We start from the raw sequence: 27,030 nt of genomic DNA on the forward strand, positions 1-27,030 counted from the left end.
CAGCCCAGAGGAGGAGGTTATGCTGAGTTCAGCAGTAGGGCTTTGATGGCTCTCACTTTTTCTCATCTATATCTTGTTTTTATTGTTTGCACAGAATTCAGAATCCCAGTGATGTCTGAAGATTTTAGCTTAAAGTCTAAAAGGAGCTCTTCTCAGGCCCCAGCCCAGGGCTTTGGGTTGGCATAGTGGCTGCACATGGGACAGAGACAGCAGGAGAGGCTGGAGCTCTTCTCGGGCCCCAGCCCAGGGCTTTGGGTTGGCATAGTGGCTGCACATGGGACAGAGACAGCAGGAGAGGCTGGCAGCATTCATTCTTACTTCAGCATGTGGCTGCCTGGCACTGCAGGGAGACCAGGAGAGTGGAATGCCCTGAATTACAGTGGTTGGGAGCCATGTGGGAGCTAGGAATTGAATCCTGGTCTTCCGAAGAGCAGTCAGTACTCTGAAGTATTGATCGGGTTTTCCAGCTCTGCCATGGGCATTCTCGATTTTTTGTTAGATCCAGAGGAGGGGGCTGGGGATGGGAATATGTATATGTGTGCCTTCCTGCAGAAGCTGGAATTTCAAGTTAGGAAATAGGTTTCCAGAGTTAATCCTACATTGTGGGGTACTAGTTTGGAGTGAGTATGGGAGTGTTAGTCAGCAGACACAAAAGTTCAGCCCGGAACTGTCATTCAGGGGGCATTATCTCCTCCAAAGAAGGTACTTGGGAAATTGTGAGAAAGACCTCTCACACTTAAGCCTCAGTCACTTAAAACTGAGGGACTGAGGGGGATGTTTCAGGAGTACAGCTGGGTGGGATATCCAGAGTCAGGGTAACCAGAAGATGTTGAAAAAGGGCAAACAATTAAAAAAAAAAAAGAAAAACAACACAAACCCCGTCTTCTGTAAAAAGCCAACCCAGGGGTCTGGAGCTATGGTTCAGTGATTAAGAGTATTTGCTGTTCTTGCAGAAGACAGGGATCCATACGGGGACTCCTTGGGTTTCTTCTGCCCTCAGTGAGCATCAGGAACGCACCTGGGTCACAGACATACATACATGAAAAATGCTCAAACACATTAAAAAAACCCAAAAAACAACAACAACAAAAACCCACCCAACACCAGGCCTTCACACTGCCTCCGTCAGACAGGGGTAGGGGTAGGAAAAGGATTTAGAATCCACCTCCTCCCGTCAGTTGCCATGGAGACCAACCTCAGTCTTTTCATTCCTTCTGGTACCCGGGAATGAAGGGTCTTAGCACAAAGGAAGAGACGGTGCCTGTACTGTGCGGATAGTTGTGCGCGCCTACGGCAGCTATAGAACCAGACCTATGGACAAAGGCTAAGTGAGGCTAGTCGCAGCTCAAGAGTCCTTCCTTCTGCTAACACTGACTTCTAGTGGCTTCGGGAGCTCTATTGGGCCAGAGGAAGGAGCGATTCATGAGCAGCAAGGAGATACTAGACTCTAGACTCCCTACAGTTCTAGGGAGAAGGGAAGTAGCCTGACCACCGCTCTCGTGGGTGAGCAAGAGAGGGTGCCCCTCAGCCAAATCCTTTAGGTACTTCCACCATCTCACCGTGCAAGCGCCGACCCCGTCTACTCCTCTCACCGGTCCCTGAGTGCCTGTCATTGGATGGCGGCGCGGTCTCTTCGGCTCGAATCTGGGAGCCTATTGGACACAAGCTCTGGCGCCCGCCCCTATCCATCTCGGATTGGCTGGTTGCACGTTGGCGCAACGGAAGAGGCGGCAGCCGGCGTGCGCTTGCGCTCTAGCGGGCTGCGTGGAGGCGGCGAGGCGGCGCTGGGGGCCTGGGTCGGGCGGCAGCGGCGGCTGTTGCGGATGGGAGCGGGCCGGTTTGGCGCGCCTATGGAGCGCCAGGGCAGGGCTGCCGCCACCTCAGCCGCGGCCGGCGAGTCTGCGGACTCCGAAGCGCGGAGGCGGGAGCCGCTCAGGCGCCGGGCGAGTAGCGCGGCTCCGTCGGAGTCAGGGCCGGCAGAGAGCTTGAGACGGGAGCGGCCCGGCTCCCTCGGCGGCTCCGTCTCGGCCGCCCGCCCGCGCGGCGAGGGCCTCCGGAAGAGGCGGCCGCGTAAGTGCCCCGGCACGGCCGTCGTTGTTCGCGCGCTAGCGGTGCCCGCGCGTGGGTTCCCCGCCACTTCCTCCCTGCCCCCTGGAGCGTTCTTTTCCTGAGACTCCCTCTTTTTCTCTTGAGAATGCTCCTCCTCTCCCAAGGCCCTTTGAGTCCCCCATCGCGCTCCCAAATTAAGCCTTTTATGTGGCGATTTGGAGCTTACCAGTAAATGCCCCCACTCAAGCGCAGCAGGCCCAGAATTCGACTCCGGGCTCGGTACACCTCTAAGCTTTGCTCGCTTTTCTTCCCGAGAGAATTCAGGTCATCGCGGGCCCAGAGATTTTTCCGTTTCCCTTCCGTTAGTTTACGGGAATTCCGGTTTCAGCCGAAGCATTGTGCAGTAAGGCCTTTTCTTTGGAGGGGAGTCGACCTGTTCCTCAGTTACTCTCAAGCCTAGGGAGTTACTCTTTTTGGAAAATCGGTTTCTCATTTTATTACCAATTTGTGTTTCTTGCCTTGTGTATTTCTCCCCTTTAAGGCCTTTAGGGCTGTTGTCTAGCAGCCATTACTACTATTGAAAGTGTCAATTGTCCTGATACCAAAATAGGAACTTTACAACGTAACTGTTGTTTTACATGTGGTTAAGACTTGGTTATCAGATTGCTGTATGAGGAAGGTGAATGTTGAATGCAGGCGATGAGAGTTAAGGAAAGTGCCTGATGTGTGAGGTCCGTTGGATGGTCTGTGCTCAGCCCTTCCCCCAGTGCTTTTAGCGGTGATTTGAGTAATTGGATGTAGCTCTATTTTACCACGGAAAGTTTGGGGATATATGTATATATAACGTTTTATATCATTATATGTGTATATATTTTTTTCTCAACTTGCAAGAGATTTGATAATACCAGCCACTTAGGAGGTGGAGGCAGAAGGATCTGAAGTTTAAGACCCTGTCCTAAAGGAAGAAGGAAAACAGATTTTCAAGGTTTCTTGTTGTAGAGTTGTTTACTTGATTAAAAATTTTCGGGGTTGGGGATTTGGCTCAGTGGTACAGCGCTTGCCTAGAAAGCGCAAGGCCCTGGGTTCGGTCCCCAGCTCCGAAAAAAAGAACCAAAAAAAAAAATTTTTTTTTCTTACCACATTTACTTATTTATCATGTGACTGTGTGTGTGTGTGTGTGTCTGTCGGTCTGTGTGTCTGTGTATAGATGTAGGTCAGAGGACAACTTTCCCCAGTTCTGGAGATGGAGCTCAGGTGGTCAAGCTTGAGGGCAGTGCAGTCTTACTGACACTGATAGGCCTTTTTGTTTTTATTTAAGACCTGAATTGCTGTCTAGCCCAGATTGGCCTCATCAGGGCAGTCCTCCTTAAGCCACGTTAGTGCTGGGATTATACTGTGCCACTACCAAGTTCCTCTTACGCTCTCATCTTTCTTTCAGTCGTGGGTTAGAACATAGGGCTATATACATGCGGTAAATGTTCTGTCTCTGAGCTGTCTATAACATCTCTAGTCCAAGCACCTGAGCTTTGTTTTTGTTTTGAGACCATCTCATAGTCCAGGATGGCCTTGAACTTCTCATCCTTTTGTGTACCTCCCAAATGCTGAGGTCTTAGGCCTGTGCACCAAGCACCTGATTTTTAAGCAACACAAAAACCTTAGTTCCTTTGTGGGTTTGTAGTGCCAGTTTTAGAAGTTTAATATGACAATTGGCCATATGTAGATGATTATGTCACCCAATTTGCAGTGTTTTGGATTATTTGTGTGTGAGTCCAGCACAATTCAGTCTGATGAACTTCAGTGGTAGGTATGTGGTGATAGATAGTCTGTTTCACTGACCAGAAAAATGGTATCCAGTGACAAGGAGCTACTCTGGTGGAATATAAATGCAGTTGAGGAGTTTTAGCATTTGTGCTTTTCCTCCTATCTGTTGTTTTACTGAATTGTTCTTACTTTTTTTTCTCCATTGCTTTAAACCAAACAAACATGATTTGTGTGTGTGTGTGTGTGTGTGTGTGTGTGTGTGTGTGTGTGTGTTCAAGGCTGTCTTGGGAAAAGTTGTGACTACCAAGTACAGAATGTAAAAGTGAGGTACAGAGGAGATGGCTTGGTCAGTAAATTGCTTGCATCAGAACACAGGTAAAAAAGCTGGGAATACAATGGCTTGTGCCTGTGATGGCCATGTGTGAGAGCAGACAGATCCTAGAAATTCACTAGTTCCAGGCTAGTGAGGCACACTAGCTCAAAAAGTAGAGGGCACCTGAGGAGCTACACCCATGTACACAAATGAGCTTTAGTTTGCACTTGCACATTTTTATATGCGTGGAAAATTAGAACACAGATTGCTGGGCCCAATTCAGTAGTTGGAATAAGAATTGGAGAGGTAGGGGTTGGGGATTTAGCTCAGTGGTAGCAAGCGCAAGGCCCTGGGTTCGGTCCCCAGCTCCGGGGAAAAAAAAAAAAAAAGAATTGGAGAGGTGAGGTGGTGGCCCATTTTAATCCCAGCAAGCCAAAGGCAGAGGCAGGCAGATTGCTGAGTTCATGGCCAGCCTGGTCTACAGAGTGAGGACCAGGAGAGCCAGGGCTACACAGAGAAACCCTGTCTCAAAACCCCCAATCCCCCCCCCCGGGGGGGAGGGTGGTAGGGGGAGAAGTAGAAGGAGAAAAGGAGGAAGTAGAGGAGAAGGAATATGGATCTAGAGGTGTTGAAGACACTGCCTTGGCCAGAGCTACATAGAAAAACAGTTTCAAAAAACAAAAATCAAGACAAAAGCAAATATAAATAGAATATAAATGCAAATAAGTCATTCAAACCCAAGAGATTAAAAAAAATTCTGAAAACATTTGGGAGTGTTATATTTCTGTGGTCTAAGAACTTTTTTGAAAGTACTAAGTAGACAAAGCTTGAGTTTGTGTATTTATTTCTTTTCTTTTCTTTTCTTTTCTTTTCTTTTCTTTTCTTTGGAGCTGGGGATCGAACCCAGGGCCTTGCGCTTGCTAGGCAAGCGCTCTACCGCTGAGCTAAATCCCCAACCCCATGTATTTATTTTTTGAGATTGTGTTTTATGTTTCCCAAGGTGATCCTCAGATTTTATGGTTAAGGATGTTTTGAACTTCTGATACTCTTCACCTCTTGAAGGCTGGGATTGTAGGTTCTTTTTGTCAGTATGTCTGCTTTGTCTGGTGCTGGGGGTTAAACCTAGGGCTTTCTGCATGTTAGGCAACCATTCTATACACTGAACTACATCTCTTTCCCTCCCTCCCTCCCTTATTTAAACAAACCACAGACATTTAGTTACTTATTTGTATACTTATTTTGTTGTATATGTATTTGTGTGTATGTGAGGGGGAAGTTCAGAGGACAACTGTGGGAATCTTCCACTTGGTGAGTTGTGGGAATTGAACTTAGGTGGTCATGTTTGGAAGCAGGCCTTTGTACCCACTGACCTATCCTGCCAACCTCTGATTTCTTTATTTTTTTCTAATATGGTGTCTGATATTGGCCATATTCTCTTTCTTTGCTTGCTCTGATTATATGACAGATTATGAAAGACTGTATTTCAGATAATGAAAGTGCTGAAGAAACAATTTTGTTGTTGTTATTGGGGAATTGGTCTCAAACATAGCTTAGGTTGGTCTTGAACTTGAGATTATCCCACTTCAGTTTTCTGAGTACTAAGATTACAAACAAAGCTACCACTCCAGGATTCAAACAAGATACTGGTTTTTTTTGTTTTTTTTGTTTTTTTTTACTACATCCATTTGATCTTCTGTAATACCCTGCTGTAATACCCCAGGATGCCCTGCTGGATGGAGAATGCAGTTTGTTGGCTGTTGAACCCTTCCTTCCAAGAGTGTACTTTAGTCATACTTCTGAGAGAATCCACTGATAACTAAATAATCTTTGTCTCTATTGGAAAGCCATCTAAGGTTAGAAACATTTGTTTTATTGTCTTTATACTACTTTTCTTTCTTAAAATATTTATTTATTTATTTATTTATTTATTTATTTATTTATTTATTTATTTGAGGCAGGTTCTCTATACATAGCTCTGACTCAGAGGACCTGTCTTTCAACTTCTTGGGGCACCAAGCACCCATAAAAATTAGGTGCGCATACATAAAAATTCAAGCAAAACAGTTGCATACTATAATAAAATCTAAAAAAAAACTATACTAAATTCTGAAAAAAAAAGCATTAATGTTATATGTATTTGGGCACACACGTGTTGTGGTGCAGTGTGGAAGTCGGAGGACACATTTTAGGAATTAGTTCTCTCTTTCCACTTTTTGAGTTTGCATGGTGTTGTATAGCACTGACCTCTGAATCAGAGTCATCACTCATTCCACTTGCAAAAGATTATTACAACTGGGCTTGTTGACTGCTAAAGTTCCCTCACAGAAAGAGGGTAGGGAGGATCAGTTGAACTCAGGAATTGAACTCACTTAGCAACAAGTGTTTGTTTGTTTTTTTCCTTTATTTTTGGAGCTGGGGACCAAACTCAGGGCCTTGAACTTGCTAGGCGAGCGCTCTACCACTGAGCTAAATCCCCAACCCCCGCAACAAGTGTTTTTACCTGCCATCTTGCTGGCCTAGAAGTTCTTTAAAGCTTTTCAGTCAGGTGGTTGTTATATATCACAGAATGGAAAAATACCAAATAAAGATGATGTTAAATTTTTGGGAATTGCCAAGGAGATGGTTTAGTGGGTAAAAGCACTTAACATGTATTGTGAGAAATTTTGCCGGTGGAGAAAGCAGCCTCCTCTTCTCCCAAGGTTCTAGTGACAAACTACAAAGTTCAGTCCCACAGAAGTTCACACTGAAGGACCAGTGAGTTGATTAGGGTTACTTAACAGCCTAAAGCAGCCACATTGCAAAGTCTGGGTTTAGCATGGATGATGGTTTCCTTAAGGCCCCTTCCCTAGAAGCAATCATCAGTTACAGCAACATTGCATACAGATGACTGGGAAGAGTGGCTGGGTACTCAGGTGAGGGTCCATTGACCCTCCCTACACTCTCTCTGTGAGAGAACTTTAGCAGTCAGCAAACCCAGTTGTGATAATCTTTTGCAAGTGGAATGAGTGATGACTCTGGTTCAGAGGACAGTGTTATACAACACCATGCAAACCTGACCACCTTAATTTGATCCCTAGAATGTGTCTCTGCTCCAAGCCCTTTTACACTGAGGTGGGAATGGCAGAGACATGAGAATCAGCCAGAAGCAGAAACAGAGTCCCTGTCTCACAGTGGAAGGAGAGAACCAATTCCTGGAAAGTTGTTCTGTGATTGGGGAGGATGGTGTCACATGTGCTGTGGCACAAGAGAATAAATAACATTGAAAAAAGAAAACAATGAAGACTGGAGCTGTAGTATGCAGGAATCCCTGAGTTTGAACTCCAGCATTGTATAAACCAGATATAGTGTCACCTGCTTATAATCCCACCACCAAGGAGGATGAGGCAGGAGGATAAGAAGTTGGAGTCATTTTTGACTACACAGCGAATTCAAGACTAGTCTGGGCTATGAGAATATGAGATTCTGTCTTTTAAAAAAAGGGAAATATGGGGTGAAGGTGTAACTCAGTTGGCAGAGTTCTTACCTGGCAAATAGTTGGCAGGTTTAGCATTGCTTTATATAGGTAAAAAGTGATGGCAGCAAGATGCTAATGATGGTGCTCTAGCTATGGTGATTGTTAAACACTGTGCTCTTCCCCACCCAGGTATTTTATCTGGGTCTCATCCAGTGAGGTAGGGGTGTGTGTGTGTGTGTGTGTGTGTGTGTGTGTGTGTGTGTGTGTGTGTGTACAGGGGGGTGCACATTACATGCAAGTGAGAATTCCTGTGTGTGTGCACATCCAAGTGTACACACGGTCTCGAGCAGGATATAAGGAATCTTCCTCTGCTGTGCTATTGCTTGAGTCTAACTAATGGAAAGCTTATATCAGCAAGAGATACCCTGGCAGCAAGGATGACTAGCTAATGAATTCTTGGAATCCACTGGTCTCCATTCTCTAATGTTGAGGTTACATGCATGCATGGCTGTGCTGTTTTGTTTTGTTGTTGTTTTTTATGGGTTCTAGGGACTCATGCTTGCAGAGCATAATAGTTATTACTCATTAATTCACTGAGCCATCTCCCTCTCCTTTCAGTTTCCAGATGGAAAAATAGGTTTAGTTAAACTTCTAAAACTTTTATTGAGATATAGTGACACAGTAGAGCAGGTTTTGCAATGTCTATACAGTGGAGGATACAGGTATGTAGGAAGCATGGGAGCACAGGAATCAGAGCCCCGTGGCACTGTGGAGGACAAGCTCTTCCTTTGACGAGGACTCCTTGTGTGGTGTAGCACATAAAGGAGTTCTTTGGAATCTAATGATTATAGACTCCTTGCCCATCACGGGACACCCTTCAATTTCATTAGTTTAGAAAACGAAGCTTTTGTAGCTTGGCAGTACTAATTTCAAAAAGGATTCCTTGGCTTTAGGAGAACATTGGTGTTGGCAGAGTGGAGCTGGTGTTTCATAAGTGTCCCTATTTATTTGGAAACCAAAGGGCCTGCCCCCCACTGCCCTTCAGTGATTTTTAGTGCTTCTGATCTTCATGGCTTTTTCTACTTCATTTTGAACTAATTAAAAAAATCTTTTGTGTGTGTATGATTTGTGTATGTGTGAGGCATGGGGATGGAGGTCAGGACAATCTTGAGTGTGGGTCCTTGTCTTCCATTTTGGTTGAGATAGGATTCCTTTGTTTGCTAGCTGACCCATACATTTCTGGGGATTCATTCTCTTGTCTTGGTTTCCCATTTATCTTTAGGATGCTGGGGTTGCAGATGGGAGCTGAGGTGCTCAGCTTCTTATATTTGTGCTGGGGATTAAGGTTTACGTCTTCATTTTTATACAGGAGTCAGCTTCTGTCCTTTGAGCTTTTTTATGAGTTTTTTTCCCTGTAGCTAATCTTAGTGTACCTTTTAAACTTTTGTTACAAAGATACTTAACTTTAAGTACTTAAAATCTCTTCCATATGAACTTTTTCATCTTTGACTTTGCAAATCAATTAATTTGTAGAGAAAAGTTAGGTATCTCAGTTGTAAGGTGCTTGTGATGCACAGGTGAGGACCTCATTTGTATCCCCAGTGCCCACTTACAAGCACGATGCAGGCCCGTGCCTTTCAGTATACCCGAAGTTGTAGGTTTAATGAGAAACTCAGACAATACGGTAGAGAAGTGACTGAGGCATACGCTCCGTATTGGTTCCTTCACAACCACACCTAAAGCTGCTAGAATATCCCACCTCAACCCTGATGCTGAAAATTGAACTTGGAGCCATGCATGCTAGGCAAGCACACTACTGTAGTCCCAGTCCAGGAATCATTACTTTTTTTTTTGTTGTTTTGTTTTGTTCGTTTGTTTTAAGTCAATAGAAATAAAAGTTTGTTAAAAAGAGTCTCAAGAATGGGAGTGGGCTAGCAGCCATGCAAAATATCTTTTGCTCCGTGTATGTATGTGTGTAGGTGTAGGTATGCTTGCCTCTGTATGTGTGGAAGCCAGAAGACACTGGATGTCTTGTCTACACTTCCTGCTTTTTCTTTTGAAACAGGATTTCTTTCTAAACCTGGACCTAGGTTGGAGGCCAGCTATCCTCAGCCATCCTCCTGTTTCCACCTTCCACAGTTGGTTGTGGGCGAACAACCAACTTTTTACCTGACTGCCAGGATACTAATTCAAGTTCTCTTGTTCAGCAGGTGCTATACGGCCAGAGTCATCTTTCTAGCTCTTAAGTTTTTTTTTCCTGACAGTTTTGCTTTGTAGCCCTCGCTTGCCCTCATGACAATACTCTGGCACTTCCTGAGTGCTGAGATTGCAAATACGCTTGTGTTACCATGCCTGGCTTGCTTTTACCTGTGTTAGGTCTAGCATTATTTTCTAGCATTTGAAGTTATACATGACATTATATAAGTATGTTTTTATTTGCTAACATAAGCTCACACTATGTACCTCAGGCTTTCCTTGAACTTGCAGTCATCCTCCTGCCTCAGTCTCTGGAGCACTACAATTACATGCCTGGGCCACCATACTCAACTTAAAATTTGTTTTTAGCTATGTGTAAAAAATATTCCTGTTTGTAAGAAACTGTGTGGTGATTTGACTCATATATCTATTGTATGTTTAAATCATTAATGTTAGCATATCTACTCAAGTGTAATTTTTCTGTGGTGAAAGGTTGCAAAATCTTTTAGGGCTGGAGATGTATTTAAGTGTTGAGGTGTACATATTGCGTACAGTATGTGAGTCCCTGGGTTGGCTCCACAGGGCTACCTCCACCCTCAAACAGTTGTTTCCTGTATCTAGTTATTTGAGAAATCCTATGTTCCTTTTCTCTTCTGGGGGGTGGAGGATGCATACATCTGTCTGTCTGTCTGTCTATCTATCTATCGATCTATCTACTTCTACCTACCTACCTACCTACCTACCAACATGGAGGTCTCATTATGAAGTCCTAACTAGCCTGGAGCTCCATATGTAACCATGCTGGTCTAGAACTTGCAGTGATCTGCCTTTGCCTTCTAAGTGCTAGGATTGCAGCCATGCACTACCCCTGCATGTTTTGTTTTGTTTTGTTTTAAAGTGGCCCTTTTCTGTTCTTGTCTTCAGCTGCTCAGTGCTCTTGCCTTCTTTTCTTCCCCTACAAGACAGACGTGCTGCATTTACTTTCTACTCCTTTCCTCCTTGATGTCCTTTGTTGAAATTGTGTAAGTATTTTAGGTCTTAAAGTCAGCATGCGTTTAGTCTTCTGCTTATAGCTTATGGATGCAATTTTTCTTAGAACCTTTGGAAATGTAAAATTATGCTACTGTGCATGTACATGATTAAGCATCTCTCTTTGAGTGATAGTCCTTGTGATAGTCCTTGGGTGTGAAGTCTCTTGGATTCCTTCTTCCTTTTTTTTTTTTTTAAATATTTATTTATTATATATGAATACACTGTAGCTGTCTTCAGTCACACCAGAAGAGGGCATCAGATCTCATTACAGATGGTTGTGAGCCACCATGTGGTTGCTGGGATTTGAACTCAGGACCTCTGAAAGAGCAGTCAGTGCTCTTAACCACTGAGCCATCTCTCCAGCCCCGAATTTCTTCTTGAAAGCTGGTTGACTAGATGTTTTTCTACACTTTCCCCCTTATTTCTTTGAAGCTGATGTGTCTTTGTCTCCTAACACACTTGTTGCTAATGAAGAACACTGTTTACCTTTGTGTGATTTGTTTATTCTTAACTCAGGTTCTTCTTAGGGTTTTCTGAAATTGTAGTATGGTTTCTTTTCTATTTATTTTTTTGAGACAAGGTCTTACTGTATCTGTCTGTGCTGGGACTAAGTTTTCCTAAGTGTTTTCACTCTGTCCCAGGAAGTTCTAGAGCTTGTGGAAGATAAGGCATTGGCTTTTGGTTCAATCTCTATTTCCACCCTTTTTTTTTTTTTTTTTTTTTTTTTCATACTTGAGAGACATTCTGGGAGGATTTCTCAGTTTGATTTCTATTTTTGTGTCTGCACTCCCAGCTTACAGTTAAATGTATGTTGGGCTTAGAGTATATAGCTCTAAGACACATCCCCTTCACCCCTTAAAGTTTAGATTTGGATCACACTGACCTATCCTTGTGAAGTCCTTTGTCTCTATCAGTGTGATCATACAGTTGGTTTCTGTCCTAGTTGTAGACATGATTAGTTTGTGTTTCCTAGAGTATGAAGCCTTTCTGCAGGGCTTCTTTAACTCAGCTTGTTTTTGAGTTTCATAGATAATTTTGCCGCCCCCCCCCTTTTGATAAGGACAAGTGTTGAAAGCATCTTCCATTTGACACATAATAGGGATAAACTTACTCATCAGTTTTGTTTTGTTTCCCTCAAGACAGGGCTTTTCTGTGTAGCCCTGGCTGTCGTAGAACTCAATCTGGAGACCAGACGAGACTGGCCTCAAATTCAGAACCTTACCTGCCTCTGCCCTCTGCCCTCTGCCCCTGCCCTCTGCCCTCTGCCCTCTGCCCTCTGCCCTCTGCCCTCTGCCCTCACCCTCTGCCCTCTGCCCCTCTGCCCTCTGCCCTCTGCCCTCTGCCCTCTGCCCTCTGCCCTCTGCCCTCTGCCCTCTGCCCTCTGCCCTCCACCCTCCACCTCGAGTGATAGGATTAAAAAAGCATGAGCCACCACTGCCAGGTCATTTTTGTTTTTGTTTTTGTTTTAAATTTATTTTCTTTTAAAATCATGTGTATGTGTATTTGTGTGTCAGTATGTGCATTGTGAGTGTAGATGCCAGGGAGACCAGAAGAGTGTTGGATCACTGGAGCTGTTGTAGTTACAGGCAGTTGTGAGCCACAACTGCAGTTATGAGAATGAACTCTGGTTCTTTACAAGAGTAGTATCTATTCTTTCCTACTGAACCATCTCTCCAACCCCTGTTATCAGTTTTACACAAACTTACAAGTCTCTGGTTCTGTATACTTTTTTTATTGTACATTAATTCTTATAGTTTTTAGTTTTTGTTTTTTCATGAATGAGATCACAGTGTATCTGAAGATGTTCATTAGTTCTGGAAACCTTTCTTCAGATACTTTCTCATTTTTGTGGCATTTGTTTTCATTTTTGTGATTCATCCTTGGGTGAGAATTGCTGTTCATCTGCCAGTGGGTGTAGATTCTGTTCTAAGCCACGGGATGGAGTGTAGTGGGGAGATGGGGGTATATGTGGCACAGTGTGGAGGCTCTTTCCTCTGGGGGCAGCAGCCAAGTGTGTGACACCTTTGACTCTCTCTGATCCATGTACTCAGGGAAGAGAGTCTTTGCCTCTGTGAGGTGAGAGGCACTCTTGGTAGAGAGAAATCTATGGCCTGTTGAATTCCTCTAAATCCATTTCCTGACTCTATCCCCTTGGCTGATTGCTCTGGGCAGCTATTCCATTGTTATTGGGTAGAGCGACCCTGTGTGCTTTCCACCTTCACAGCTGCTGTTTTATTAGCATTCCTTTTGATGGTTCTGGACAGCCATTGACTAGGGGGTGTGTGTGTGTGTGTGTGTGTGTGTGTGTGTGTGTGTGTGTGTGTTTTCCAGAATTTTTTAAGGAAAGAATATCAGTAAACAAACTTTTATTAGTCATTTCTTGATTTAGGGTTGGGAAGGCACATATATATCCACATTTATCTGTTTCTGAAGCTATTATTTTTTATTTTAACTAATGTTATGTGTATGGTTTGTATGTTGTGCATCATGTGTGTGCCTGGAGCCCTTGGAGGCCAGAAGAGGGCATCAGATCCCCGGAACTGTAGTTAATGTGGTCTCGATCTGCCAAGTAGGTGCTCTCCCTAACCCTCTATTTGTCTAATTTTGAAAATCTTTTTGGGCAACAGGTAGCTTGGACTTAAAGTCCATTGAAGCCTTTTATTTTTAAGCTTCCAGTGTTTTCCTTTGTCTTCCCAGAACTTAGGGCCTGGTGTATAGTGGACAAGTACTCTACCACTAAGCTGTACACAACGCTTAGAGTAAGCTCTGCGAGGAACTGACCCTGGAGAGTCTTAGGTAGGGTGCCTTGCTCTTTAGAGTGCATCCTAGAGCTTACATTCCCTCCTCTGAGCTGGAGGCAGGGTGAAGAGTTTTTCATTTATAGTTTTTGTTTTTTAGTGTTGAAACTTAATTTGTTAGCTTTTAAGTATTCATAGTATAGTTTGGGCATGTCTGTACAGAAGAGTTAGTTTGGCTAATACTTTATTTTGATTTACATTTCTCTTCCTCAAAACATTTTTAGTTTAGAATTTATTCCTTAGAAACCACAGTGTATGGAATAAGTTGCTAGTCAACTAAATGTAGACTCTATTTTTAGAAAAAGGTATTTTGACAGTTTTTTTCTTTCCCATTTAGTTTTTCCGTGGTTTGGCTTGGATATTGGAGGAACCCTGGTCAAGCTGGTTTATTTTGAACCTAAAGACATCACTGCTGAAGAAGAAAAGGAGGAAGTGGAGAGTCTGAAAAGCATTCGGAAGTACCTGACCTCCAATGTGGCTTATGGGTCGACAGGAATTCGGGACGTGCACCTTGAGCTGAAGGACCTGACTCTGTGTGGACGCAAAGGCAATCTGCACTTTATACGCTTTCCCACTCATGACATGCCTGCTTTTATTCAAATGGGCAGAGATAAAAACTTCTCAAGTCTCCACACTGTCTTTTGTGCCACTGGAGGTGGATCATACAAATTTGAGCAGGATTTTCTCACAGTATGCATTTTTTAGCTTATATACAATTTATGGAAATTTGATTGTGTAAAATGATGCCAATTACAAGAATCATTTCCATTTCTAATACAGCTTGAGTACTTTTAGGGAAATGAATATATATTTAAATTAGTGGTAGTCAGGAGTTGATCCTGTAGTGATTGTTGGGTAGTGTAGTTCTTACCTGGTTGAAATATATTGGTGTATATCAACATTTTACCATTTCTTTAGTATGAAAACTTTGAATATGGGATAAGCACAAAGGTGGGATAAGAGCCTACAAGGAGTAACATCATCCAGTCTCATTAAGGAATTAAAAACAAAATTTTGTAATTTAGTCCTGGCCTAGGGAGATGGTTCAGTTGGTAAAGTGTTTAGAGGACCCGAGTTCATTCCTTAGAACCTACATAAATGTCTGGGTATGGGCCAGAGAGGTAGTTTAAGGACCTGAGTTCAGTTCCCAGTATTTATGTCAAAACATAAACTGTCTGTGCTTGAGTGGTAGGATATATGATGCCTACTTGGTCATCTTAGGCAGTGCACACACATAGGGACAAATAGAACATGTTAGCTGTGGTGGTACACATCTTTCATGTCAGCAGGACCCAGGAGTTAGGGGTTGGCATAGCTCATTGAGTTTGGGGCCAGCCTGGTCTACATAGGAAGCTACAGATCTGTCAGGGGTATGTAGACCATCTCCAACAACTGGTTGGTGGTGTTCCAAGCACTAGGGAGGCAGAGACAAGTGGATTCTAGGGGCTCAGTGGGTAGTTTCTCCAGCTTACATAGGGAATTCCAGGCTAGTGAAGAACCGGAAGAAAGTTAGATGACACCAGGTTGTCCTCTGATTTCCACATGTGCACACATACTATCTGACCACAAAACTGTTTTCAATCTTGTGTACCACCTAGTTTCTCTTCTGCCACCTCAGTTGTTTTCCAACATGTCTGGTTAAAAGTTTGTTTGGTTTTTGAGGAGTAGTGGGACAGGAGTGATGGCTAAGTGGTTAAGAGCTCTGGCTGTTCCCTAGAGTACCCAGGTTTGATTCCTAGAATGGCTCTCAACCATGTTTAAGTACAGTTCCAGGGGATCCAGGTAAATACATACATGCAGGCAAAAACCCATACACATAAAATTAAAAATAGAATAAAAATTTGAGAGTGGTTCTTTTCAGGCATTAAAGCTGATAGCAGATCTCTCTTACTCAAACTAGGCAAATACAGTCCCAGCTTGTGCTGTGCCTGCCAACCAAATTTCTCAAGCACATCTAAACTCCTAGTGCCAATACACTACTGTGCATTAGGTTTTGCTTTTCTCCTGTGAGCTGCCAAGTCTTAAGACTAGGTCTTTTGAGGGTTGATGTGGCGAAGGAAGTTGCAAGAACTGACAGCTACTTCCTCACTTCTCCCTTTGACTCTGTCAGCACAAAGCATAGCTTTTGCTTCATGAGCAGCCAGGCTTGGCAACACAAATTTGGGCTGCTTTGAGTGACATTAATGACATCCTTTTGTGGAAGAGGTTAAAGAACAAAAGGAAGCCATAAGGCAGTGCCTTTGCAAATGCATTGGTGGAGATGTTAGGTCAGCAGGTTCTGTAAGTTTCAGATGTTTTCTAATGACTTCTTAAGTTAGTGGTCTGTTAACACATTCAAGAGCTTTTAGCTGATAGTCTAAGAGGATGTTAAATTACCCATAAAAGTTGGCAGTGGCTATTGAGAGGACTAAAGAACAGTTAAGAACAGCTAACCAGTTAGTATGCAGAATCTCCAGCACTGTCTTTATGTCTCATTCCTTTCCCTATGTGTAACTTCATAGGCTTTGTTCTTTTCCGATGTGCCCCTCACCTCCTCACTACCCTCCAACCCCACCCTGGAAATGGCTGTTGTAATTCTGGCATAGAGGAGACATGAATTAGCCAATAAGGTTTTATCCTCTTCCCTTGGGTTTTTCTTGTTCACTGGTTTTTAGTAGTTTCTTTTCCAATCTTTTGGGTGAGGCATGGAATAGTAAGTTCTCCTTTGTGAGCGTCTTCCAGTGGGTCATACTTGAGAGGTAGGTGGAGAAAACTTCTGTTTCCAAGGCACTGTAAAGGCCCCATTGCAACATATTAGAAAATTATTCAGATTATTAACAAGCCTCAATTGTGTGAGAACCTAAGGAAAGAGTGCAAACTGGACATTGTATATTAAGAATAGGTTCTGAGGCAATTGGGTTTCTTCTGTTCATGTTCTATGAAAACTATATGGAAGGAAGGAACGGTGCTGGGAACCGACCCAGTGGGTAAAGTACCTGCCACTGGACCATGAAGACCTGAGTTTGAATCCTCAGCACTCACATTAGAAAGCTGAGTGTGTGCCTGTGCAGCCAGTCTAGGCATCCAGCAAGTGCTAGTAGTTTTAGTAAGAGACCTTGACTAAAAAGATGAGGGGAGAGCTATGAGAAAGCCTGGATGCTGGCTTTCAAGCTCCACATGTGCACATGCTACACGCACAACACAGACAGACAAAGCATGGGAAATGAAATGTTTCGAGTGTATTAGTACTGAAAAATAGTTAATCTGTAATTTTTTTTTTTTAAATTGGACTGCTTTTATACTGAGTCAGATTTTCTTTCTTTTTTTTTTTTGAGACAAGAGTTTCATTATGTAGCTCTAGGAGGCCTGGAACTTGCTCTCAAGACTCACACAGATCCACCTGCCTCTGTGTCCTGAGTATTGGAATTAAAGGTGTGTGCCACCATGACTGCCTCAGGTTTTCCTGATCCTGAATTTGCCTCTTGATACTGAATCACATTCTGAGTAAGCTGGATTAGAATATTTGCAGATGAGTCCTTAGTGTGACATCTGTGTTGAGACTCATTAGGAACAGTAGCTCAGTAGGATGTTTCTGTAGTGAGAACTTTGGTTTCTTCAAAAAACACAGATACATTATAATATGTATTTGTTTTAATCCCAAATGTGGGCTTTGGGGCTGCTTCAGATTATCCACAGCAGCTGACTGTGATTTGCCTCAGCAGGGGTGTGATTTTGCCAGCTGCAGATAGTTTCTGCCACTGCGTGACACTGGAGAGGGTGTCTAGATGGTTTGGCATCCAGAGGTGGGGCTGCTGTTAGTTGCAGTTTGTTGAGTAGTCCCGCACAGAGAAGAAATTAGATGTGTGGACAGTGAAGATTAAACTTGCTCCAAGGAACTTGAAGAAGTTTAACAGTAACGTTGTCTTCCTCTCTATCCTTTTTTCTCTTTTGTCTAGTGTTAATGGGGTTCATTGAAAGGGTGGAAAAGGGAGTGGAGAAGGGTGGGAGATAAAAGAACCCACAAATTAGCCAAAGTTGGTTACATGTTTCAGAATAACAAATTCTGGGAAAGAGAAATTGATTTGACATTCAGTGTCAAAAACGACTTGGGTTCTAAAATTAGTCTACCAGTGTGGACTGGTATTTAGTGTAGAAATGAAAATGCTGACACAGCACAGACTTACCTTAATTGAGGGAGAGAATGGTCAGATAGAGTGACAGTGGTCATCATTAAAGAGTGGGTTTGGTTGGAAGAGAACTTAATAAGAATTCATCTGAAGTTACTGACTTTTGTTGCTCACAGTAGACTGCAGTAAACTGAGAATAAACATAATTGAATGAGTATTTAAAACAGGAGCGAGGAGCGAATTGGGTTCTTCAGTGACTGAGCTATCACCACTTCTGTAATGTGTTAGCATCTTCTAGTCAACTCCCAAACTAATCAGCCGTTCTTGAGTTACTATGTATTCATGTATTTAAGTAGCTATGCATAACTGTATGTCACATGTACATATAGACATGATTGTAAGATAGAGCTAGTTATAGTTTATAGTTTCTGATTCGACTAAGTATGTCTTGACATTTTCTCTGCTTAGGTAGGATTGCTGTATTTCCCACATAATAATAATAAGCTAACATTTTTCTATTATTTGAAAGAATTAAGTTGATGAAAGGATTTGAACTTGATGATACTAAGTTTTGCTCTTCCAAAAAGCTGTAACCGTAACCAATTAGATAGAAAGAAATTTTCTCTTTCTTTTCTTTTGAGCTGGAAATCTCATGTCTGGCTTTGAACTGCCAAGCTTCCTCCCTCCTTAGTACAGAGATCACAGGTGCGTGCCACAGGGCTTGACTTTAATTAAGTCCTGCTTTTCTTGGACACTTTGTATTCCTTTAACTTCAGGTAGGTCGTTTCTGGGGTTTTTTTGTTTGTTTGTTTTTTTGTTGTTGTTTTTAACTGAACCCAGGGTGTCATGCTTTATGCATATAGGTGAACTCTACCTTTAAATTATATCCTCAGTTTCTTTCTCAGGCTATTAAGTAGTAGTAAGATGTGGTTTCTTTGATACTGCTTGATAGCTTTAGATGGTCTTTTTGAAGGTAGGTGTTTGTGTGTCTGTACGTACGTGTACACATGTACATGTACACATGCTCTGAGTGTGTGCTCACTTACATGGAGTCCAGAGGTCACCCTTGGTATTATCTTATGGAGCTGTCCACACGGGCTCTTTGATTAGACTCGACTATCTGGTCAGGGATTTCCCCCTGCACTGGGGTATTACGGGTGTGTGCCACCACACCCAGTTTTTTCTTTGTTTTGAGATAGGGTTTTACTGTGTAGCCTGTGCTGTCCTGGAACTTACTATGTAGACCAGGCTGGCCTCAAACTCAAGAGATTTGCCTGCCTCTGCCTCCCAAGCACTGTGATTAAATGCATGTGCCACCACCACCTGGCCACACCCAGCTTTTTATGAGTGTAGAAAATGGAACTCAGTTCTTCTTGCTGGGTGACAGAAACCTTACCAACTGAGCTATCCTTCCATTCAACATGCCACCAGTCTTTATGATTCTGCCATTGCTGCCAGGTACTCTGATAAGCCATGGCCTCTACTGTATCCTGCTCTACTGTTCCTGTCAACAGAGGTCCTGTTTTCTGCTGTTCACTTAGGACTTTGCTCATCTCACAGTTACAGTGGTTTGTATGTAGACTATCTGTGTCTGTAGGAACTAGAGTTTGTCTTGGTCCATCCTCCTTTTCCTTGTCCCCAGATCTGCTCTACAAAGTGTATACAAATGTCACACATTTATGGGTGCACTGTTATGGTTCCTTCAGTGTAGAGATGTCTTTTAAAATGGAATTAATTTTTTTTCTGTTGGTTGCCAGATGTGGTGGCTCACATCTGTAGTCCTACTACTTAGTAAGTGGGGGCAAGAGAATTTGAGGCCAACTTAGGCCACAGTGATACTTTGTTTCAGAAAAAAAAGTTGGTTTATTAGAAAGTCTGATTACATTTTTATTTTATTACAGATAGGTGACCTTCAGCTTCGAAAACTGGATGAACTAGATTGCTTAATAAAAGGAATTTTATACATTGACTCAGTTGGATTCAATGGACGGTCACAGTGCTATTATTTCGAAAACCCTGCTGATTCTGAAAAATGTCAGAAATTACCATTTGATTTGAAAAATCCATACCCTCTGCTTCTGGTGAACATCGGCTCAGGGGTTAGCATCTTAGCCGTGTATTCCAAGGATAATTATAAGAGGGTCACAGGCACCAGGTAAACCCTTCATATAGCCATTGTCTATGCTTGATACAATAGGTCACTGAATTGTCAGGTATCACAACAGCACTCACTAAAGTTATGTGAAAGATTGAAAGTTTTGAAACTATGCAACTGCACGCTGCTTCTCTTTAAACATTCTGATAGCATTGCCCTCTTTTTCCTTTTTTTTTTTTTTTTTTTTCGGAGCTGGGGACGAACCCAGGGCGCATTGCCCTCTTTACTTAGGGTTTTTATTATTATTTCAATAAAGCGTTGCCTTGTCATTGCATCCGTAGTTTATGGTGTGCATATATAGAGTACCTGAAGTTAACCACGTAGCCCTTTGGAAGAGAAAGCAAGAGAAAGTCCTTCCTTTGAAACCTGTAGACTTTGTGCACATAATGCATATTTGCTTTAGCATGGGCATGCATGCATTCATAACAGAGGATGGTATAAGGTGTCCAGGGCATGTTCCTGGGATGGTGTGTGGTAGTTTGAATAAGAATGGCCTCCATAGACTCATATTTGATCTCCAGGTAGTTGAAATGTTTTGGAGAGATTAGGAAATGTGGCCTTATGGGAGGAGGTGTATTACTGTGGTAGGCTTGGAGGTTTCAAAAGTTCAAGCCATTCCCAGTTAGTTTTCTTTCCTCATTTGTGTCCAGAGATGTGAGCTCTCAGCTACTGCTCAAGTACCAGTCCTGTCAACTACTACTATCATGCCTACTGTTGTGTTCCCACCACGATGGTCAGGGGCTGTTAAGTATAAGCCCCCAATAAACTCTACTATAAGTTGTCTTGGTTATGGCGTCTTACCACAGCAATGGTACCGGGGAGTGGGCTGTAGTTTGGTGTAATATGTGGATTTTGGATTGGGAAAGTGGTTAAATGCTGTAAGCGGGGCTGAATAGGGTCATCCTAGTAGGAGCTTCAAAGACAACAGTGCTGAGAGCGGTGCTGACTGTGGATGCCCAACTCAAGAGGTTTTAGAGGAGGGAGGGGGTCAGGTGTGACACATCCTTTAATCCCAGCATTCAGGAGGATTTCTGAATTCAAGGCCAGCACAGACTACAAAATGAGTTTCAGGCAGCTGGGACTGTATACAGAGCAGTAGTTCTCAGCCTTCCTAATGCTGCCATTCTAATACAATTCCTGAGGTTGTAGTGACATCCCCCCCACACCATAAAGTTATTTTTGTTGCTACTTCATAACTAATTTTGCTACTGTTGTGAATCATAATGTAACAGTATATCTGTGTTTTCCATGGTCTCAGACAACTCCAGTGAAAGTGTCATTCAACCCGCAAAGGGGTCACAACCCACAGGTTGAGAATTGCTGATAAGAGAGACCCTGTCTCAAACAAAAAACAAAACAAAACAAAACAACCCAAAAAAATAATTCAGTGGAGAACAATATAAGCAACTGGGTAGAAATTGTTCTTGTGATATTTTGGCAAGAATGTGGCTGCTTTTTACCCTTGTCCTAAAAAGTTGCCAGAGACAAAATTGAAAAGTAATGGATTTATTTTCTTTGACTGAGAAGATTTCAAGACAGCCTCATACTGTGTCCTGTGGTTATTAGTGGTAACTGTTACACAGACTATAGTGCAAAAGAACAATTGGGACAAAAAGAAATACAAAACATAGTGTGAACTGGAAAAATAGTATCAGATTTAATGCAGCAACCAAAGCCTGTGTTGAAAGATAAGGTGAGGTCTGATGGGAATGAATGAGAGGGGTACCTCCAGGGCAAACACTGCCCAGCTAAGCTTTCAAGCTTGTAAGAAGGAAATGCCTCAGAAATGTTCAGCTCTTATCAACAAAGGAAGCTGCAGCAAATGTAATTCAAGGAGGGACCTGGGCCTCTTCCCACGCAGGCAGCCCAGCTTGGCAGTTATCCATTCTGGCTTTAGAGTCAAGATGCATATATGAATAAAGGGATTGTGTGGACTCTTCCTCCATGGTTAAAGAAACCCACCAAGGATTCCCTGCCTGTTTCTGAGGTGGCTATTATGTGAAGCTATGAAGGTGAAGCCTGGATTGCCAAGGAAACCCCAAGATGTTGGAGATGTCAGAGTCATTGGGACAGATAACTGTCAAAGAGAGCTACAGACAGGGTGTGGAACTAGCCCAAGAGAGAGAAGTGTGCGGTCAGACAGGATTTGGAGTTTGTCCTTCTGATTTTTAGTCTTGGTTTGATTCAATATTTCCTCAGTCTGCCTGTTTCTCCCTCCATTTGGAAAGCTAATATGTATAGTCTATGCCAATGTATGTTGGAAGTACATGATTGGCTTTTTGCTTTCGCTTTTACATGGCGTTACTGTTAGAAGATTGCCTGAATCTCAGAGGAGATGTGGATGGACTTTGAAGCAGTGTTGAGACTGAAATACTATGGGGACTTTTGAAGGTGGACCAACTACTTTTTGCATATGATGTGGCTTCAAGCCAATGAGGGCCAGGGAGTGGTGGTTTGAGAGGCTTACATATTTGAATGCTTGGTCCCCAGTTGGTTGTAATGTTTGGGAAGGGTTAAGAAGGGTAACCTTATTGAAGGAGTTGTATCACTGGAGATGGACTTTGAGGTTTCAAGAGCTCAAGCCATTCCTAGTTAGGCTCTCTCTGCCTCATGTTGTGTTTCTTTTTTTTCTTTCTTTCTTCTTTTTTATTTTTTAAGATTTATTTATTTTATATGAGTACACAGTAGCGGTCTTCAGACACACCAGAAGAGGGCATTAGATCTCATTATAGGTGGTTGTGAGCCATCATGTGGTTGATGGGAATTGAATTCAGGACCTCTGGAAGAGCAGTCAGTGCTCTTAACTGCTGAGCCATCTCTCCAGCCCTGAGTTTCAAGATAAGAGCTTTCAGCTACTGGGCCAGTGCCATGGCTGCCTGCTTCCATGCTCCCTGCCGTGATGGTCACCAACTGTAACCCTCTGGGACTATGAGCCCCCAACCAAATAAATTCTTTTCTTCTGTGTGTTGTCTTGATCATGAGGTCTAATCACAGAAGTTTGGATCTAGCAGTTGAGGTACTGATAACTAGAAAAATGATTTTAAAAGGGAGGAGTAGATGAACAAGAAACAAGATGTTTGGTTAAGCTTCAGAGATTACTTGAAAACAAAGGAACTGAGGATGTGAATAGCCATTTGCCTAATGAGTAGTAGCCAACAAATGAGAGTAGTTTGGGAAAGCAACAATTATCAGTAGTGGAGTCTGGTGGGCTAGGATGACAGATGCTTGAATGACTTTAGAGGTTGTTCTGCACTTGAATATAGAAGGTGTCAGCACGACACTGGGTATGCTGGCCGTATGTGTACCTGGGGCTCTCATACTCATCAGGACTAGACCTCCTTGGGGACACATACAGGGAGATGGGCTGTATATATTTTTCCACTTTTGTTGGGTCACGTGACTGCATTTTGTGTTTCTGAGGCACTTGTATTTATCTTCTTGCAAACCTTATTGGTGTCACTCATGTTTTAATTGAGGCAAGATTAGACTGATACGTAAATATTGATTTGGGGTTCTTAAATCCAACATTTCCATTCCTGTGTTTTAAAAATACTATATTGTTTGCTTTTAATCATAGTCTTGGAGGAGGAACTTTCTTTGGTCTCTGCTGTCTTCTTACCGGCTGTAGTACTTTTGAAGAAGCTCTTGAGATGGCGTCTCGTGGAGATAGCACCAAAGTGGACAAATTAGTTCGAGACATTTATGGAGGAGACTATGAGAGATTTGGATTGCCAGGCTGGGCTGTGGCTTCAAGGTAAGGGAATATGTAATATAGTAAGAAGTACAGGACTAAAATCCTATTAGGTATGTTTTACTTTAAACAGTTTCATTGACATGTAACTTATAAAGTTATCTGTTTAAAGCATCTAAACTGTAGCTGAAGATGTAGTTGTTAGTAGAGTACATACTAGTGTTGTCTATAAAGCCCTGTACTAGTGAACAGTCCCCAGCACAGTATACACTGGGTGTGGTACCTGCCCATAACCCCAGTCCTGCAGTGGAGGTAGGAGGAGCAGGAGTTTCAGATCATCCTCTGCTTCATAGTTAGTTAGAGGTTAATCTGGTATACACAGCACTTATCTCTTTAAAAATGTATAATTTAGTGATTTGTTGTATATTTACAGAATTTTACAACTATTACTATAACTCAGTTTCAGAACATTTTTATCATTTTAGAAAGAAACTTCACAGCCCATAGCTATCACTCTTCTGTTTTAGCCTTTCCCTTCTCAAAGCTGCTGTTTTCTATGCATTTGCCTTCTCTGAACATTTCTCATATATATGGCATCATATTTATGGCATCTCTCATGACCAACTTATCTCCCTAGTATAATATTTACAGAATTTTTTGTTGTTGAGTATTGTTAATATGCCATATTTTATGTATTTATTAGTAAACATTGGGTTGTTTCCATTTTTTTCCGGTGGTCATGAGTAGTGCTGAAGGCCTGTGTGCTTGTCTTTGGACGGGTTTTTAATTTTATTTTTTGTTTGTTTTAGTTTAGCTTTGTTTTTTGATTCAGAGGGTTTTTGTTTGTTTGTTTGTTTGTTTGTTTTGTTTTGTTTTGGGAGCTGAGGACCGAACTCAGGGCCTTGCGCTTGCTAGGCAAGTGCTCTACCACTGAGCTAAATCCCCAACCCCTTTTTGTTTTGTTTTTTTTTAAAGCTCTAGCTATCCTGGAACTGACTCTGTAGACCAGGCTGAGCTCTAACTCAAGATCGTGTGCCTACCTCCAGAGCCGTGTAATTAAAGATGAGTGTGCCCTGCTTTACTTCTCTTGATCTCTAGGAATTAAATTGCTGTGCTGCATGGTGACTTTATGTTTAATCTTTTGAAGAACTAATAGACTACTTCCCAATGTGACCACACCATTTTACAGCCCCAGCAACTCTACTGATAGGCTACATATCTAGCCTCATTTGGCTGTTTTAAGACTGGGTTTCAGTGTGGGCCTGTCTGGCCTCAGACTATTGAGTCTCTTTCTGCCTCTGCCTCATGGGTGTTGGGATTATAGAAAATGTTATCAATCCCCAGCAAGAAGTTTTGGTGAGATCTGTCTTTATGTGTTTATCTATTTTGATTTTAGTGTCATTTGCTCCATCAAAATTGTGAGGATTCACTTTTAAGAGTTTATAATGACATTAATGTCTGACCCATTTGGTGTTAGCTTTCCTGTATAGTCTGTGGTAGAGCTCCGTATTCTCCCTTTTGCATGGTGTTTCTCCATTGGTCCAGCTCATCCATCTGCTAAAGACTTCTTTCCCTAGGCTTTTGAGCCCTTTGTCAGCAAGCGATTGACTCTGAATGTTTCAGTTGAATTCTGACTGTCATTCTCATGCTGGTCTGTATTTTGTCTTTAGACAGTACCACAACCCTGTGTTTACTGCAGCCTTGCACTAAGTTTTTAAGGGGAGAGTGGCAGACATACAGGACACAAGCTCTTTAACTTGTTCTTCTTTCCACGATTATTTTGGCTGTTTTGAATTCTTTGACTTTCTGTATGAGTTTCAGTATCAACTTGGCATCATCTGTAAAGAAGATAGGATTTTAATAGGGATTTTGTTGAATCTGTTGACCAGTTTAAGAAGTAGTGCCAACTTTTATTTTTAATTATTTTAAAAATTTTTTTCTTGGATATATGTATGTGTACCCAGTATGTGCCTGGTGAATGTGAGGTCAGAAGAGGCTTTCGATCTGGAAACACAGTTATGAGCCTTCATTTGGGGGTTGGGAATAGAACCTGGGTCTTCTACAAGAGCAAGTGCTTCTGGCTGCTGAACCATCTCTATAGACCTGAGCATTACCAGCTTAACACTGTTAAGTCTTTGGTTCAGGAAGATAGACTTCTTTCCATTTCTTTAGGTGATAGTTATCTTTAAACTGCAAAAGATTTTAGTACACCAGCATTGTATTTCTTTTGTTAAGTATATGCCTATTTAGTTCTCTTTAATTCTATTAAAAAAAAATGGAAGTCTTTTTCTCCATCTTCCTCTTGCTGTTTTTGAGTCCAGATTTCGTTGTGAAGCCCAGGTCTGTCTTGGTGGCTCAGGTGTTGAGATGCTGGCCCATGCCACCATGCTTAGCTTGGGCTTTCTATATTTCATTCTGTTTATTTAGGTATGTAGTTTTTAAAATAATTGCTTTTATGTGTATGGGTGTTTGCCTGAATTTATATCTGTGCACCATGTGCATGCCAGGTACCCATGGAGACCAGAAGAGGCATCAGATTTCCTAGGACTGAAATTAGATACTTAAAGAAACTTAGGAGCTGACATGTGGGTTCTGGGAATTGAAAGGGTCCTATGGAAGAGCAGTCAGTGCACTTAAACCGAGCCATTTTTCCAGCTCCCCTAGGTATGTAATTTTGTATTTTTGTGTTAGAGAACATGTAATTTTTGTTTTGTTCTGTTTTTGAGTCAAGATCTCACTATGTAGCCCTGGCTGGTCTGTAACTTGTGATGTAGAACAGGCTCTCCTTGGGCTCTCAGAAATCTATCTGCCTCTGTTTCTAAGTGCTGGTATTAAAGGTGTGTGTTAGCGTGCACAGCAAAGTACTTGGTTTTTAGTAATAGAAAAGGCATTCATGTGTAACTTAACTTGCTGAGAAATAGGCACTGGATAAATAACAATAGATTGTGTTTTATTAGCAGCATTTAATCACTGGTTATCTCTTCCTTATTCTTGTCCTTGGATTTTGTTCACAGTTACTATTGTAGTCCTTCTGCTGGTCAAGAAATTTGAAGTCTTTTATTTACTTTCTAGGGCAGTCTAGAACTTCAGTAGCTCACTGTGGGCCTCAGCTGTTTTTCATTTGTTTGCCGATCAAATGAATTTTCTATACTAGATGTGACTGTGACTATCTGAATAGAACAGTTGCACAATAGGGATGACCCGCTGATAAGAGATGTCTTCCCAGAACCCTCTGCTGGTAGATCAAGCAGTGTTGCCTCTCGGGGAATGTACTGGATGCTCTTGAATAGGGAACTATCTGGTACCAAAGTTGAATTTTAGTACAAGCAGGGACTGTTACCTGCTCATTTAGAGTAATTTGTGGGCTCTTTTTAGTGGATGTTCCCATCATTCTGTAATAAAAGACTCGCTATAAAGTCATTTTATCCTAGAAAAGTAACATTGAAGTTACTGGACTGTGTTGCCTTTGTTTCAG

The 27,030-nt window shown here is 42.3% G+C and overlaps 1 protein-coding gene across 6 annotated transcripts in view; it reads left to right on the forward strand.

Moving 5' to 3' along the window:
• Positions 1 to 1,755: 1,755 nt before the first annotated feature.
• Positions 1,756 to 27,030, forward strand: part of Pank2 (pantothenate kinase 2) — a 34,013-nt gene continuing 8,738 nt past the window's right edge. The window contains exons 1-4 of one of the 6 annotated variants that reach the window (XM_032904241.1): positions 1,756 to 2,070; positions 13,941 to 14,293; positions 19,611 to 19,864; positions 23,442 to 23,618. In XM_032904241.1, the coding sequence (XP_032760132.1) occupies positions 1,824 to 2,070; positions 13,941 to 14,293; positions 19,611 to 19,864; positions 23,442 to 23,618 (1,031 nt within the window). In that variant the 5' untranslated portion in view covers positions 1,756 to 1,823. Of the gene's footprint in view, positions 2,071 to 10,697; positions 10,796 to 13,940; positions 14,294 to 19,610; positions 19,865 to 23,441; positions 23,619 to 27,030 lie in introns of those variants that run through there. The other 5 variants (XM_032904245.1, XM_032904243.1, XM_032904244.1 and 2 more) reach the window with 5 other exon arrangements.

This window comes from Rattus rattus, chromosome 5 (genome assembly GCF_011064425.1).
Source record: "Rattus rattus isolate New Zealand chromosome 5, Rrattus_CSIRO_v1, whole genome shotgun sequence".
Lineage (NCBI taxonomy): Eukaryota > Metazoa > Chordata > Mammalia > Rodentia > Muridae > Rattus > Rattus rattus.